The sequence below is a fragment of the Pleuronectes platessa genome, chromosome 3, assembly GCF_947347685.1.
Source record: "Pleuronectes platessa chromosome 3, fPlePla1.1, whole genome shotgun sequence".
In the NCBI taxonomy this organism is placed as follows: domain Eukaryota; kingdom Metazoa; phylum Chordata; class Actinopteri; order Pleuronectiformes; family Pleuronectidae; genus Pleuronectes; species Pleuronectes platessa.
In genome coordinates this window covers 3,829,745-3,844,933 of record NC_070628.1, presented here as the reverse complement: position 1 = coordinate 3,844,933, position 15,189 = coordinate 3,829,745, and the positions used below count along the sequence as shown (strand labels likewise).

Genomic DNA, 15,189 nt, shown 5'->3' with positions numbered 1-15,189 from the left:
CAGCGTCTCAAGGTCACACGCTCACGCTTTGTGAGAGAGTTATAAACAAGCCCCTCGCTCCACGTCTCCGTTTGTTCCCTCTCTCACTTCATCACGTATTTATTATTCCCCACGTGTCCCTGTGATGGGACTGGTCTGAACTCACTGTGCAGCCGGAGCCCCTCGGCACAGAGGCAGAAGGTGAATCATCACTTTAGTTGTTTTATTCATTATACTGGAAAGGATTCAAAGTGTAGTTACAATTAAGAGTTAATAAATGGATTAAAGAGAAGACGTGAGAAGAGTAAAAGTAGCAAAAAGGAAAATGTAGAGATTACTAATCTTATTTACCTCATAGTATTTTATCTGAGTCATAATTAACTCACTTATAACTAGAGCCTGATCGAGGACGTCAGGGAGTAAAAGTTTCACTACATCCACCGATAAAAAGTCAAAAGTAAAACTGGCAACGAGTCTCAAGATAAAACCGCTGTGACAAAGTACTGTTATTCATGATGAGTCTTAATATTTTACAGTTTAAACATAAACTTTATTTTTATGTGATTGTTTTTGGCTCCAGTTCTTTCTCCATGACCAAAGGAAACGTGTTGTACATTATTGATTATGTAAAAGAAATTCACCAAATTTCTGAAGTTTCTAATGCAAAATATTTATTATCATCATAACAAGTCCTATGAGACTAACTGATTTGTGAATGTGGGTTATACAAATAGAATGTGATTGATTGATTGATTGATAAATGCAGATATCAACATGTGTGTGAAAGGCTCGTAACTGATTTTTATGATCCAACGGATAAATCGGTCACTTTTAATTTCAGCAGGACATTAATTTGACTTCATCGATTCAATCCTAACTTTAACTTTAACCAAAGTCTAAAAAACGATGAAGTAAATAATGTTTAAAACAGAGAGTGATTACAGATACAGAAGCTGCATCGTCTTTCCAATTTAACGGCCACAGGTTTTAGTTTTTATATCTCGATGATGAATAAACCACCAAAGCTTGAAATTAAAATCATCATCACGTCTCCCCTGCTCGTTGTTTTCATTTCTACTTCAGGGACATCTCCGGATTATTCTTTAATCAATCGTTGATTCTATCAGGGTCGACGAGGGAGGACGGAAGAGAGGAAGCCAGAAGACAATCTGAGAGCTTTTCATTTCTCAGTGGGACGTAATTGTTTTGGAAAAGGAAAACAAAAATGTCCAAAGTCTAATTAGTCCTGAATGTTTGTACCGTATTTGAAGGAATCTCCTGAAGGCGATGTAGAGATTCACTGAGTTCACTGGGTTGAGACGTAGATCCAACCTGAAGACAATACCTCTGTCCACTGGCTCTTATCATGGAGACCAAGTCAAACTGGACAGAACCAGTACAAGTCCCACAGAGCGTGTTGGGAAATGTTTAAATTATCCTAAAGTGAAGACAGAGGAAGTTTATAAAATACATTTAATGGTTGAGATATTATTTCAAGGATGTTAGGCTTTCACAGAGCAAGGACCCAATCGCAGACCAGGATGCAAAAAAATACTTCTTTATTTCCAAAAAAGGAAAACCAAGGAATCCAAAAAGGCAAAAAATTACAAGAGCCAAAAACAGAAAATCCAATTCAATAATTTGGCAAAACAGAGTTCCAAAAAGGGAAAAACAAAGAGGCTCAAAAACCAGAGAGTCAAAAATCCTACCAGAAAATAAAGCTCAAAAATTGCAGTATCCTTGCATGGCTTCTTCACAGTGAAAAAATGATACAATCCGACAGGAGACAACAGAAAGACTGGGCTTAAATAGAAGGGGGAACAAAGACAAGACACAGGTGAACAAATCAGGCAAACCCTCAGGGTGACGATAGGGAACAGGTGAGGGAGAAAAAGAGCGGGAAGCAGTAGAGGGCGGAGTCTCAGGACAATAACAAAACACACATGGCCTGACAACAAACACAACAAGCACATGACAACATAAATAAAGAGGGGGAAAGACATGACATAAAAAAACACAAGCAGGAAGCACAAGGGAAAATGTCTTAAATCACGGGGTCTTAACAAAGGATTAATAATGTGTTGGAACAACTTTCATCCAAAGCACAGAGTTTATGGTAATGACTTCCTGACTGTGTGTTCACGTCACTTCAACACTGAATAAACACTTTCATCATCTTGGTTTTTACAGCATGGAAATATACAATCATCCTCATCATCATCATCATCATCATCATCATCATCATCATCTTCTTCCTCCTCAGGTGAAGCAGCAACATAAAGGAGATTTATTCAGTCAGTTGCAGAGGCTGCTGATATTACCAGTCTCCTGCGAGTCAATCCATCACAAACCAAAGCTTTACTGTGGTGGAAGAGGGAGATGGTGTCGTCATGTGATGGATATGATTTTGTGAAAAGTTCTAAGAAACCCTAAAAACCACTGAACTTAACATTCTCCTGATTTATTCACACAGTTTCTCTGCAGTGGAAATTCAACGTGTGTGTTTTTTCACTATTCAGAGAACAGAGTGAATTGCAAATAACTTTGATATATATATATATATAGTATGTATATATACAGACATTATATCCTAAAATACAAATTCAACATACATATAAAATTAATTCCACTTAAGCAAATGGAACTGATGTTTTTATCTGAGATTTAAATCAGATCAGAGGAGAACTCGTAACAGGAGAGTTTGACGGACGTCCACACTGTTGTCATGTTGAGTTTCATTCAGCTACAGCTACATTTGTCTGATATTTGTCCAATTAGAAAGACACTCAGGAGATCACATGTCCACCAAGACCCAGCAGTCCCCTTAGGAATTAAACAATTTAATGTGAATTCACTAGATCCAGACTTAAACTGCACACACTCATAGATATTAGTCTAAATTTGCCTGATTCTAATCATCAAGATTAATGAATTATTCTCAAATAAATGTCTCAAAAATGCCCTGAGTCCCAAAGTTACATGCTCTTTGTGCAAGTCTGTAGATAAACAGACAAACCGCGGTGAAACCATAACCTCCTCTGCAGCGGTAACAGTTTCCCATGGAAAGTCAGTCATGTGCTATAAACCATACAGTCTATGGCAGGGGTCTTCAACGTTTTTTAGGCCAAGGACCCCCAAACTGGTCTAGAGAGGGAGCAGGGACCCCCTACTATATATATTGTATACAATTGTGTTTAATATTAAACTGGGCCTTGTGCCATATATAAACATAGCTACCCTGTTATTGTGCATTCAATACTAAACTATTCACATATTACACAGGTTCATATATTCATGTTTTTAATTTAAACATGTGCAATCTGTGGATAGCACACGTACTCCCACATTAATGAGATTTGGGACCCTGATGGGTAGCTCACAAGTTATCTAACCTTGGACGGATGGAGGTTGTCAGGCAAAGGGTCTTATCAGCCTCACAATGTGTTGGATGCATGTTAATGTGTATTTAAAGACATTCAAATTTGTGGAAAAAAATTGGTTAGAAAATGAATCAAAAATTATAAACAATTAAAAAATTGTCTCATCAACCAAACATTTCGCGACCCCCCCTGCAGTACCTCCGCGGACCCCCTAGGGGTCGCGGACCCCCTGTTGAAGACCTCTGGTCTATGGTATAAACACAATGGAGGGATCAAGTCGACACATTGATGAAGATAGTGAGGAGAGTCCGATGGTTGATAACATGAAATCCTTCCACTGCATCGCTGAGCAGGGACAGAAAGGAGAAGTGACACTTTGTCAGATGTACTCGCTGCTAAATGTTAGTAATTGTAAGTTAAATGGAAATGAAGTCCAGTAAATGCTCTCAGCGCATGACTCAAAGAGATTTTCACTTTTATTCTGACATGGGTATGTTCAGGAAACCAGAGGCCGCCTCCTTCAATCAGTCTCAGAGTGTCTGCGCTTTCTGTACAAGAATGAAACCAGTCAGTTCCAACCCAGCTTCCACTGGATACTCATCTTTTAGCTTTTTATAAGGGAGCAGATTCCACAGATTGAATTTAAAAACGTCTCTTTGCTCAGTGTCTTAGTGTCATAAGTTTAAATCCAGATAAAAACACTTTGTTTTATGACAAAACATTGTAATGGAAGCTCCAACATTGTGAAAATTGATCAATAACCATTGTTATCTGTGAGAAAAAGTTATCCAACGTGTACTTTTAAGATTTATTTTGGGTCATGTTCCATCCACTAACATGGCCTATGTTTGCAGCCAACCACCAGGGGGCAACCATGATGATTTGGCTTCAGTTTAGAAGAGCATCTTTACAAGAAGTTTACAAACCAGTGGAAAAGGCCTCACGATTTATTAATGATTTGGAAAAGTCCGGAATTTCCTGTTGAAATACAAAGTAAACGGTTGTGTGGTAGCATCTCATTAGCATTAGCATCATTAGATTAGCACCTCTGTTCACTTTATTCTTCTTCAACTCTGATTTTCTTTCATTGAGGATCAAATAGTCTTAATCAGAATCTACATCGATTGACGTCTCATTACTGGAGAGAAGTTGTTGCAGCTGTGGATCCAAACTGGGCCGCAAATCTGGAGCCTAATGATTTTTCCACTGGTTTGTGAAATATGGTGCAGCTTGATTGAAATTGGTGAAAATATATTAAAAAAAAATAAACATCCACACTGTAAAAGATGAAAAGTCTCTGGATCCACATCTGTGCCAAACCGTTAAGGCTTCTTTCTTGGCTCGTGTCCCATAATGCACCTTGTTTTTTGGGGGGAATCTGTTCATTATTTAGGATGTAAACAGACAGAAGGGCACCAGACGTCATTGTGAAAATCTGCTGAGGCCTGTTAGGACTGGGACTCCTTTAGTATTGAAGTGGGCACCGCTGGTTATTTCCTCTCCCAGCGGCTGGCGACACGACCTCTAAAGACGCCGCCGCTCACGGTTAAGATTCAGAGGGAGGTCTCATCTGGGCTCATCCAATATTCATGTTCAGTCTCGCTCCCCTGGTCTTTGTGAACGGACTGAAACTCGCAGGAAAAAACTCTATGAATCCAGTTTTTTTTCATGTTCGATGCCTCTTCTCTGTGTGTCGACCCAACACAACTCTCCACCGAGCTGCACACAACCTGTTTGCACGTTTACTCTACCACTTGTTAATAGCATGTAATCATATTAAATACAATCTTCACTCCAGAGGTGGAACAATCTCTGACATCAGCAGAACCTCTCAGTTTGTATTGATCTGCGTGTTGAGCTTGGTGACATCATAACGTTGAGCTGACCTTAGGGGTTTCCTCGACGTCCCTCTGTCCATCCAAGATTTCCAACTCTTTCTGGGGGATCCCGAGTCTTTGCCGGTCCAGATGGGACATGTTGTCCCTCCAGGCAGTTGTGGGTCTCAGGGTCTCCCCCCGGTTGGACGTTCCTGGTAAGCCTCCACCAGAGGGCGCCCAGAGGGATGGATATGTGAAATCTATTTATTGGTATTAGGAAGTTTGATAGAATGTGGTGACTGCTGGATGTAGAATACAACTAGATCTTCCTCAACGATAACGAAGATGCCCTGAGTATGAAGGATTTAATCAGATGCTCATAATCATGGTTTAAATAATAATGTGACTTAAACGGAAATCTAAAGTAAAAATTGCCCAAATCCTAATTGTAAAACTAAAATTTGTTATTTGTTAAATGTTTCCTTTTTGTGCTTGTTTTTGCTTCTGCCAATTTTATCAGCAGGATTACACAAAAACCAAAGAGGAAATTTCCACGAAAATTTGTGAGAAGGGATTTGAGCCAAAAAGCAACACATGCAGTTGTGGCATGACACCGGACAAAGTGGCAGATGCAGTAATCTTTTTTGTTTTAGGACCTTTTTCAAAATTGTTCTTGATTTCTTAGAGAATGATTTATGGACCTGGATAGAAAATCTGACATATTTATCGCAGCGTGAGCCATTCAGTGCAGATCCAAACGAACATCTGGATCTAAATCTAGATTTAATCGTGGTTTCATGAGGGGGACTGCCGGCAGACGTACGCTCGACTCCACGTATCATCGGTTCATTCAGCCTAAGGAATCATTTCTGGCTCCAAAGAACCGATATTACAAATATGACAATCTGCCATGGAAGAGCAACAGGAAAAGAAGGCGTCCGAGTGTTAGCGTGAAACACAGCAGCCGCCACAGAGGAGGAGGAAACAGACTTAGAGGCAGATGGAGGGAAATAACCTGGCAGCAGAACAGGCACACAGAATGGTGTATTGATTCCAAACATGGGCGAGTGAAGAGAGCGAGAGAGAGACAATGAGATGGAGAGACAAATAAATATATTATCCGACTGTAAAAAACAAACAGAGGAAAGACGCCCTGGACAATATGGCTGCAGAGATGAGACGGAAATCCGTGCCTGAGAAAAAACAAGATGAGAAAAACATGCTTCGATTACTATGACAGAAAGTTTGTTTAGAGGACCAGAACTCGTCTCTGTCCCTTTCCTTTTATTTAAGGGGATTTTATTACAAGAACAACAACAACAACAACAGGATTTCCATTCAACCAGAATATGGATTACTCCCTAAACTTCATATTTCATATATCATAGAAGGAACATGTGGTTATTGTGACTTTAAAAAGCTTTGAGTGGTCGATGAAAGTAGAAAATTACGATATAATTAAAATCTATTTACTGTCTCTGTGCAACCGAAGATAATATTGTTGTGTTGTTAAATTTGAAAGCACGGAAGTTTGTTTGTAATTTGTATTATTTTAAGAGTTAGGTATTGAGGAATGAATGGGCTTCATCTCTAAGTCTGTGATGGCACAGGCTGAACTTCACCCTCCTCTTCTTCACTTCTTCATCACCTAAGCTCACAAAGTTGCAATGCAAGACATTATTGAAAGTAACGCCATCGTGATAAGACTGTTTATTAAATATCTCCTTGAAGGAAGAGTATGCTGCTCATATTCAGGTTGTTAATTTCAATTATCCTCAAACTTGAAAAAGGTTGTTTTCAAACTCAAATGATTCCAGCAGCGTTTCCTAACTTCTCCATTTTAGAGCTAAATCATTTTCTATCAAAAAACACAATAGTACGGATGTAACCTCAGGGGCATTGTTTTCTACGAGGGAGATAAGCTCCTGTTACAGACTTTAAAATCACAGACCTTTCACATTCACAAACTAAAAACTTTAAAAAGATGCTGGAGGAAAAGAACCATCATCTGTCTCCTTCAACACGAAGCCGGTGCTGCAGTGAATGAAGCTAAATCTGACGGGAGGATAGAAGCTGGTGAAATGAGCCGCTCAGCCGTCGAGAGTCACATTCACACAGTCAAGGACACACACTCAGTTCTTTAACACAGACGCATTTCACAGCCGTTTATGTGCTTAAGCTTTAAGCAGATTTATTTTTAAATCGCTAACCAGAGATGAGTTTTCTTTTTGTCTCCCACTGTGGTTCAAATCCTGTTACAGCAGCTTTTTCCTCCATGAGACAAATACAATTTGGGGTGAAAATTAAAAAGTTTTTGCCAGAACATGTGAGCAGCCTCCAAACAAACCCAAGTGAAAATGTCCAAAGACAAACTCGTCCCTGTCGTCTTCTCCACAAGTTAAATGAGGACAAATGGAATGACTTATAGAACAACTCTATGAGACGCTGATCTGAGCTCGACTGTTTGACAGCAAACACAGACAGTGTCCTCGTGATCACAGACAGTGTCCTCGTGATCACAGACAGTGTCCTCGTGATCACAGACAGTGTCCTCGTGAACACTCCTGTGCAGGATCTACAGCTGCAGAGTCTTAAAGACACATCTGAACAAAGGTCCTGGTATCAGTGGGTGAACTGGCCGATCAGCTGCTCTGCAAAATCTTCAAAAAGTCAAAGAAACGAGGCAACGCCAATACCCAGCATCCTTAAGTGTCACGTGTGTGTGTGAAACGAGCCAGTGGATTCCTTGTGTGAGTCAGGTCTCATTTGACCAGCAGATGTCGCTGCTGTGTAAGGATGTATTTAAATGCAGCCGCGTGAGGGAGCAGCCAATCACAGGCCGGCAGTGTTTGCAGCGCTTGCTCCAGACTGATGGAGAAGCAACATCTACTGTATAAAGAGAGTGCGCTCTGTGATGCTCTGTGGGGCTCCAGGTGGTTCCTGTCTAAAACATCATCTTCTGTACAATTAAAATCTCCTCCTAAAAATAAAAAATCATAAATGTTTTCCTCTGCTTGAAACCGTGTAGAAAACAGACTCTGTCGGCTCACCACCAGGATTCTGCCCTCCACCACCTCCTCCACTTCTGAAGACTCTGGTGGAAGCTCCTGGAGAAGATGATGCCCCCCCCCCCCCCCCACACACACACACACACACACTGGTGATAAGGTGCCCCTGCTCTATCAGAGAAAGAGATAATCTTTTATTTTCATTCCTTTCATGTTCTTTGTTTTCTGGAGAAACACTTTGATCTTCCCCGTACTGTAGCTTCTTGAGTTCTTCTGGCTTCCTGTCCTGAAGTCGGAGGATTCACTGTCAGCAGAGTCGGTCTCCATGCTGGACTCAGACTCTGCTGCTCCTCTACCTCCTTTCTTCACTGCTCCTTTTTTTGCCTTCGAGCTTCCACTATTGCTCCTGGTCTTTCTTTTCAGATGAGGCCCTTAAAGCACCTCCTCTTCAGTGTCTGTGTGCACATGCCAGCCTCAATCAATTCAATCAAGCTGCACCAGAGTTCAATCACTCATAGAAACCAGTCCTCTAAATAATCCTGACTGTTTTCATCATTCTCACAATTATAAAGAAAGTGACACAAATATGCTCCTGGCTCCGCCCCTTTATCAGGATTCCTGCCCAAATTGATGAGTTTGTGGAAAAATCATTTTTTTGGGTTTTCTGGTGTAATTCTGCTGAAAAACAAACAAACAAATAGATCAGGAGTGAAAACAAAAGACCAAAATATTTATTTAAAAAAGAATCATAAAATCACGATACATAATAATTCATTATCCGTGTAATAACCACATTAATATCATGTATAAGACACAAGATGAGTCACGTGTTGTTACCACAGCCTCAAAGCCTCATAACCAAGACGTCCAAAATAGTTCAGAGGGTAACAGCAAAAAATGTATAAAGTAATTGTAGAAAAGACAACAACTTCAACAACAGGCCGACAAATTGGACAAAAGAAGGAAAACCCAACACACCAACCCACAAAGGGTCGTAGGATCTGAGAATCTTCCTTCAACCTAAACCAACATCAGAACTAAAGCTCACAGAAATAAAGCTGCGAAAACTGGACGACTGGACCCATCAGAAAAGAAAAAGAAAAGAAACAACACAACAATACTCTTGTTCTAAAGGTCATGCTGTACAAACTGCTGCTGCTGCAACCGGGGATGGAAAGATAGATACTTCCTGTTCCCTCCGAAATACTTTCAACCAATCACAGTGCACCTGAGGAGAGAAGAAAACAGGAAACCATGAGTAGAAAGGAAATGTACGGTGGTTTTCCTCTTTATTTAAAAGCATGGTCTTTTAGTTTGACAGCTGGACTTGCACGTTCAGATTTCGTGATGTTTTTACTCAACACTCTAAGCTTGCACTCACACAGCTCCTGCTGGTGCTTAGATTTGCTCTGCTTGTGCTCAAACTCTGCGCTTGCACTCAGATATGTTGCTGCTTGGACAGATTTCCTGTATTTAATAACTACACATTATGGTTTCTGTAAAACTCGCTTGTACGGATGTTCTCTGAAGTCGTCCATCTTGGTTCTGTTTGTCCCAGTGGCTCTGACCTGATGCTTCACACCAGGTCTTCCTGCTCCTCTGTGTCTTCTGTCTGTGCTGCAGCAGCAACGTTCTCATACTCAGGACAGTTGTGTGACTGTTGGGGGAGAGATGAGAAAATATTAATCCTCACTGGACTTTATTCATGAAACCTGCAAATAATCAAAGTTCATTCAAAACAGTTTGAACTTAGTTGCTCCCCCTGTCCATTGGTTTGTTTGTTCAATGGAAACAACCTTTTACATTTTGGAGCAGATTCAGACAAAGTAGCTGATCCAAGAAATGTTTTATCTCTTTCTCTAACATGGTGAGATGAAAACAGTGATATGGAGTCATTCTTTTGGCCTCACTGTCTCTCACCTCTGTCATCTCCACAGCTTCATTCAGTTCTGATTTCAAGCTCAGAGTTTTTTTCATCCTGGATTGAAAACAACAACAAACACAACATTTGACAAAATTAACTTCATAACTCTGAAACTAGTGTTTGAAGACATTTGAAGAAGACAGTAAAAGAGCAGAGGGTGAACTGATGGATTTGTGTTGTTTTACCTCGTCCACAGAGTCCAGACCAGCACTGGAACCAGCACGACCACCATAGTCAGCCTGATGGTATTCATGATTATCACTGACTTCCCTAGACAACAGACTGGAGACATTAGCAGTGTGGTTAGACTGATGACTCAGTTTGCCAGGTGATGCTGTTGGTCAGTCAGTATTGTTCATGTGCAATATGATGGGCTTGATATACAGCTGTGACACATCTGGAAATCCTGAGTATTGATGGTTTAAGGTTCTGGTGAAATGAAAAGGAGGGGGGGGGGGTGTAGGCTGTAAAAGTCAGAGTGCTAAAATCACCTGCTCCAACAGTCAGATGTAAGGTGGCCTTACTACGTCCGTGTGTGTTCTGGGCCTCACACTGATACTTTCCACCATGTTCAGCTGTGATATCAGTGATGGTGAAGATTTGTCCTGATGCTGTTGGTGAATCCTCGTCCTCCTTGTACCAGGTGTAGTGAGCTGCTGGGTTAGCATCACTGCTGCAGGTCAGAGTCACTGAGCTGCCCTCCATGATCTCACCAGAGGGACTCACTGACACAGAGGGAGGCTTTGGAGCATCTGAAGGATAGTCTATATTAACACACAGGATGAGAATACAATCAAAACACTGTCTGTATTATTTGTTGATAGTTTAAATTTAAATTATTTCCACATTATTGTAGCTTCATGAGGAGGAGTAAACTCACACACTGTAGGAGAAGGGAAACGCTCCTGTCCTTCTATAGCACAGTGATAGCTGTCTTCAGGATTAAAGTGTTTGAGGTGAAAGTATTTTTTTCGTCCAACAGGTTTATTGTTATTGTACCAAACGTAGGAAAGATGATCAGGGAGCTGACACCTGCTGTGACAGGTCAGCTCTGTCCAGGTAGAAGATGGATTGGCTGTTGATCTCCTCACATGTACCTGGAGCTGAGGGTCTGTGAACAAACATGTGATTTTATTTCAACAAACTCACTAACATTTCAAACTGACTCTAATGTAAATGTTACCTGTGACAGACAGAGTGACTCCAGCTGAACCAGTAAAACTCCCAGTAGGTTGGTTTGTTGTGAACTTGAACTTGTACACAGCTGAGTCGCTCTCTCTCAGGTTAGAGATTCTCAGAGTGCACGTGTTGTTTCCACAGAGATTCTCCACACGACCTGAATACTCTGAATCATTCCTTAGATCAACGTGAATCCCATTACTCTCTTTAATGAACCAGAAAGTTTCCTGAACTGTAGTATCATGGTTATTAACTGTGGATGGGTATGTGTAGGTACAGTTAATGTCCACTGTTGATCCTCTGGAGGCACAGATCTCAGTAGAAGTGTAACTCACACTCCAGTCAGTCTGACTCCTTACCACTGTAACACAGAGCCCATCAGAGAATCAGAAGATAAACTTATACATTTATAAAACTATCTCCATGTATTTTCTCTGGTGAATCACCAGTCGGCAGGTTTTCATTTTAAGATGATGACGATGCCAAGATGAGGAACTTTCAGTTCACATAAAACACAGAGAAGTTCCCTTTAGACTTCAGTGTGAGGGAGAAACACACTGTTGGAGGTGAGGAACATGAGGGACCTTGTATAAGTTGCTCTTATAATGGAGCAAACTGGCCAATATGGAGGAAATGATCTGTGTCTTTTATGCAGAGTCGACCAAAGATGGACGACACGTCTACACTTCCTCCCACTCTCCAGAAATGAAGCCAAAATATCCTGGATACCAACGCTGCCATCTTTCACATTTGGAACCACAGTCTGCACAGTAGTGATCCGGAGATGGAGCCACAGTATCAAGGTCCCGCCCATACATGAGCTCGACCAATCCTGAGTCAGCCTCAGCTGTCAATCATGAAGTTTAATCTAATTTTCATATCATCAAATAACTAATTAAAACCAAATTTATGAGAAACATGAACAATAGAGTGTGATAAGAACCTAAAATGACAACAAAAATCTTTGAGAAAAAGTTATATGACTTTTTACATTGGTCCATGTCCTTCCCACTAACATGGAGGAGACAGGATATATGTTCTATACTGCAGCCAGCCACCAGGGGGCGATCACAATGCTTTGGCTTCACTTCTAGGGAGCAGTTATTTCTTCAATCTATATTTACACAAGCAGAATACTAGTACTAGTACTACACTAGTTTGTCAGTACTGACAGTAGTATCCCAAGAGTTCAATGTCCCCATGCAGAAAAAAGTATTTAAAGACACATGAAGTTATGGTACAATGCATTATCTCAAATACTCCAGCAGATGGTGCTGTTAGTGAAATACTGTAGATTAAACTCACACATTGAAGGAGAGCGGAAATCCTCGAGTCCTTTAACAGCACAGGAAACTCTTTCTGTAGGACGAAAAGTATCTGCATAAGATTCTCCTTCCTCCGTCTTCTGTTGATTCTCGTACCAGACGTAGTTCAGATGATCAGGAAGACGACAACTGCTCTGACACCTGAGCTCTGCCCAGTTATAAGAGTCATATATCACTGATCTGCTCACCTGCACATGCAAATCTGTGTGTGAGAATAAGGAATTCATTTTAGTCCAAACTAACAACACACACATGAATATAAAAGTGCACAGACACACTCAAGTGAACCAAACAAGATGTAGGAAATAAATGAATGAATGTTCAGATGTAAATGTTACCAGTGACTGACAGAGTGACTCCAGCTGAACCAGTTAAACTCCCAGTAGGTTGGTTTGTTGTGAACCTGAACTTGTACACAGCTGAGTCGCTCTCTCTCAGGTTAGAGATTCTCAGAGTGCACGTGTTGTTTCCACAGAGATTCTCCACACGACCTGAATACTCCGGATCAGTCCTTAGATCAACGTGAATCCCATTACTCTCTTTAATGAACCAGAAAGGTTCCTGAACTGTAGTATCATGGTTATTAACTGTGGATGGGTATGTGTAGGTACAGGTAATGTCCACTGTTGATCCTCTGACGGCACAGATCTCAGTAGAAGTGTAACTCACATCCCAGCCATTCTCACACTGTACCACTGTAACACAGAGAATCAGATTCATAACCACACCAGAGAACACTTAGTTTACTTTTTACTTTCTGTAGAAAAGAAACACATTTCCATGAGCAGCATTCCATAGCATTTCAACTAATGACTCCACACACTGATGACAAGTCCTGCATCGAGAGGAGAGGAACTCAGTCATTATGATAACAATAATAATAATAACTAGGGCTACGTTGTAGCACTAACGGGCCCGAGCACAGGCAATTTCAAGTCTGTTGCGGTCGGGGAAGAGAGAGCGATCGATGACCAAGCGCACGTCTCTGCCTTGCGTGCGTTTTAAGCTCTGCAGCAAGAATAAACGCTTCACTTCCTGTAGCCAGCAGGTGGCGCTAGGATTTTAAGTCATGGTGTCCTTGTAGATGTCATCAGATCGCGACTCTTGTCTTACATGTCTAGTTTGGAGTTGATTGGACCAAATATGTCCAAGATACAGACGCTCGTGTTTTGATGGCATGTGATCAGACTTTGACTCCACGCCATGGTCAGAGTATGGTGTTTTCCTATTTTGTAGCAGGTAAAAATACCAGTTAAATGTCAACAGTTGTCTTTATTGTCGTTCTGTTATTTAATAAATGCAACAAACTATAGTTTTTATATATATTGTATAACTATATATATATATATGTATATATATAACTTTATAACCTGTGTTATCAAATATGTTGTGCGGCTCCAGACAGATTTAAATTGGGGGAAGAGGGGACGAAATGGCTTTTTCAATAGTTACATTTTGTGTCTTGATCAAACCATGGTGTTACACTGACCTCTGGTGCCTTAATATTGGCACTACAGGTGTAATTCAATATTAAGTCACTAGAGAGCAGTGTTGGACCATTAACTACAGACATGGTGTTTTCATTTTGTTTATCAAATTTATAAGCCTCACCACGGTCACACAGATTGATGAAAAGTTTAAATTTTGATAACTTTAGATCTTCATCTTGTTTTGTACACATGCATCAAATTTTTACGTTGATTTGATGAAGGCCCTACGAGAAGTGAGTCAAACTGTAAGACATAGAAAAACAAGACATTTGCTGTTGCCACCAGGGGACGCTGTGATTTTAAGTCACGATTTCTGTACCGATGTCTTCAGGTCGCGACTCTTGTCTTATGTGTATAGTTTGGACTCGATTGGACAAAATATGTCCAAGATACAGGAGCCTGTGTTTTGATGGCGTTTAATCAAACTTTGAGGCCACACCACGGTCAGACGGTTTTGCTAAAACTTAATCCTTCAATAACTTTAGATCTCCATTTTGTTGTGATGACGATCGTCTAAATTGTAAGTTGATTTGATGAAAGCTGTAGGAGGAGTACTTAAAAGAAAAAATATCGAATATGACCAAAATGGCCACTAAAGTCAAACTGGCGGGCTTCCTGTTGCGTTATTCATAATGCACTGATGGACTTTTTTGTGCATCTAGTCATGATACACAATAGTCTTTGTTTTTTTTGATGATCGGTGAATGCTAAATGAGGGGCTTTTCCGTAGGTGGCGCTATTGAGCGGTTTTGACACACCCGTTCCCAAATACTTCAGAATACGTAAACTTGCGCACATTTCTAATTTACTGTACACTTTAGAAACTTTTTGAGCACGTTAAAGCCCTCAAAAAGCCAATTCACTGAGCGAAGAAAAATAATAATAACTAGGGCTACGTTGTAGCACTAACGGGCCCGAGCACAGGCAATTTCAAGTCTGTTGCGGTCGGTGAAGAGAGAACGTTCAATGAGAAGCGCTCGTCTCTGCGTTGCATGCGTTTCGGCACTGTGGCAAGGACTATCGCTTCACTTACTGTAGCCAGCAGGAGGCTCTATGAACTAGAGGTAAGTAACCTTGAAACTATACT

At 40.7% G+C, this 15,189-nt stretch overlaps 2 protein-coding genes and 1 long non-coding RNA gene across 5 annotated transcripts in view; all 3 read right to left on the bottom strand.

The window, feature by feature from the left end:
* Window positions 1-15,189, bottom strand: part of LOC128436855 (sialoadhesin) — a 129,848-nt gene that overhangs the window by 88,581 nt on the left and 26,078 nt on the right. The gene's annotated exons all lie outside the window — the stretch shown is intronic.
* LOC128436866 (uncharacterized) lies at window positions 8,894-9,843 on the bottom strand. Its single transcript, XR_008338111.1, has 2 exons — window positions 9,753-9,843; window positions 8,894-9,412 (listed from the first exon to the last, which is right to left on the bottom strand). It is a non-coding gene; the product is annotated as an uncharacterized LOC128436866 (long non-coding RNA).
* The window catches only part of LOC128436856 (uncharacterized), a 31,385-nt gene continuing 26,097 nt past the window's right edge, over window positions 9,902-15,189 (bottom strand). The window contains exons 3-9 of the mRNA XM_053418754.1: window positions 12,951-13,307; window positions 12,593-12,814; window positions 11,292-11,648; window positions 10,989-11,219; window positions 10,600-10,872; window positions 10,294-10,390; window positions 9,902-10,162 (exon numbers count right to left, since the gene is read on the bottom strand). Of these exons, the coding sequence (XP_053274729.1) occupies window positions 9,967-10,162; window positions 10,294-10,390; window positions 10,600-10,872; window positions 10,989-11,219; window positions 11,292-11,648; window positions 12,593-12,814; window positions 12,951-13,307 (1,733 nt within the window). The 3' untranslated portion in view covers window positions 9,902-9,966. The remainder of the gene's footprint in view (window positions 10,163-10,293; window positions 10,391-10,599; window positions 10,873-10,988; window positions 11,220-11,291; window positions 11,649-12,592; window positions 12,815-12,950; window positions 13,308-15,189) is intronic.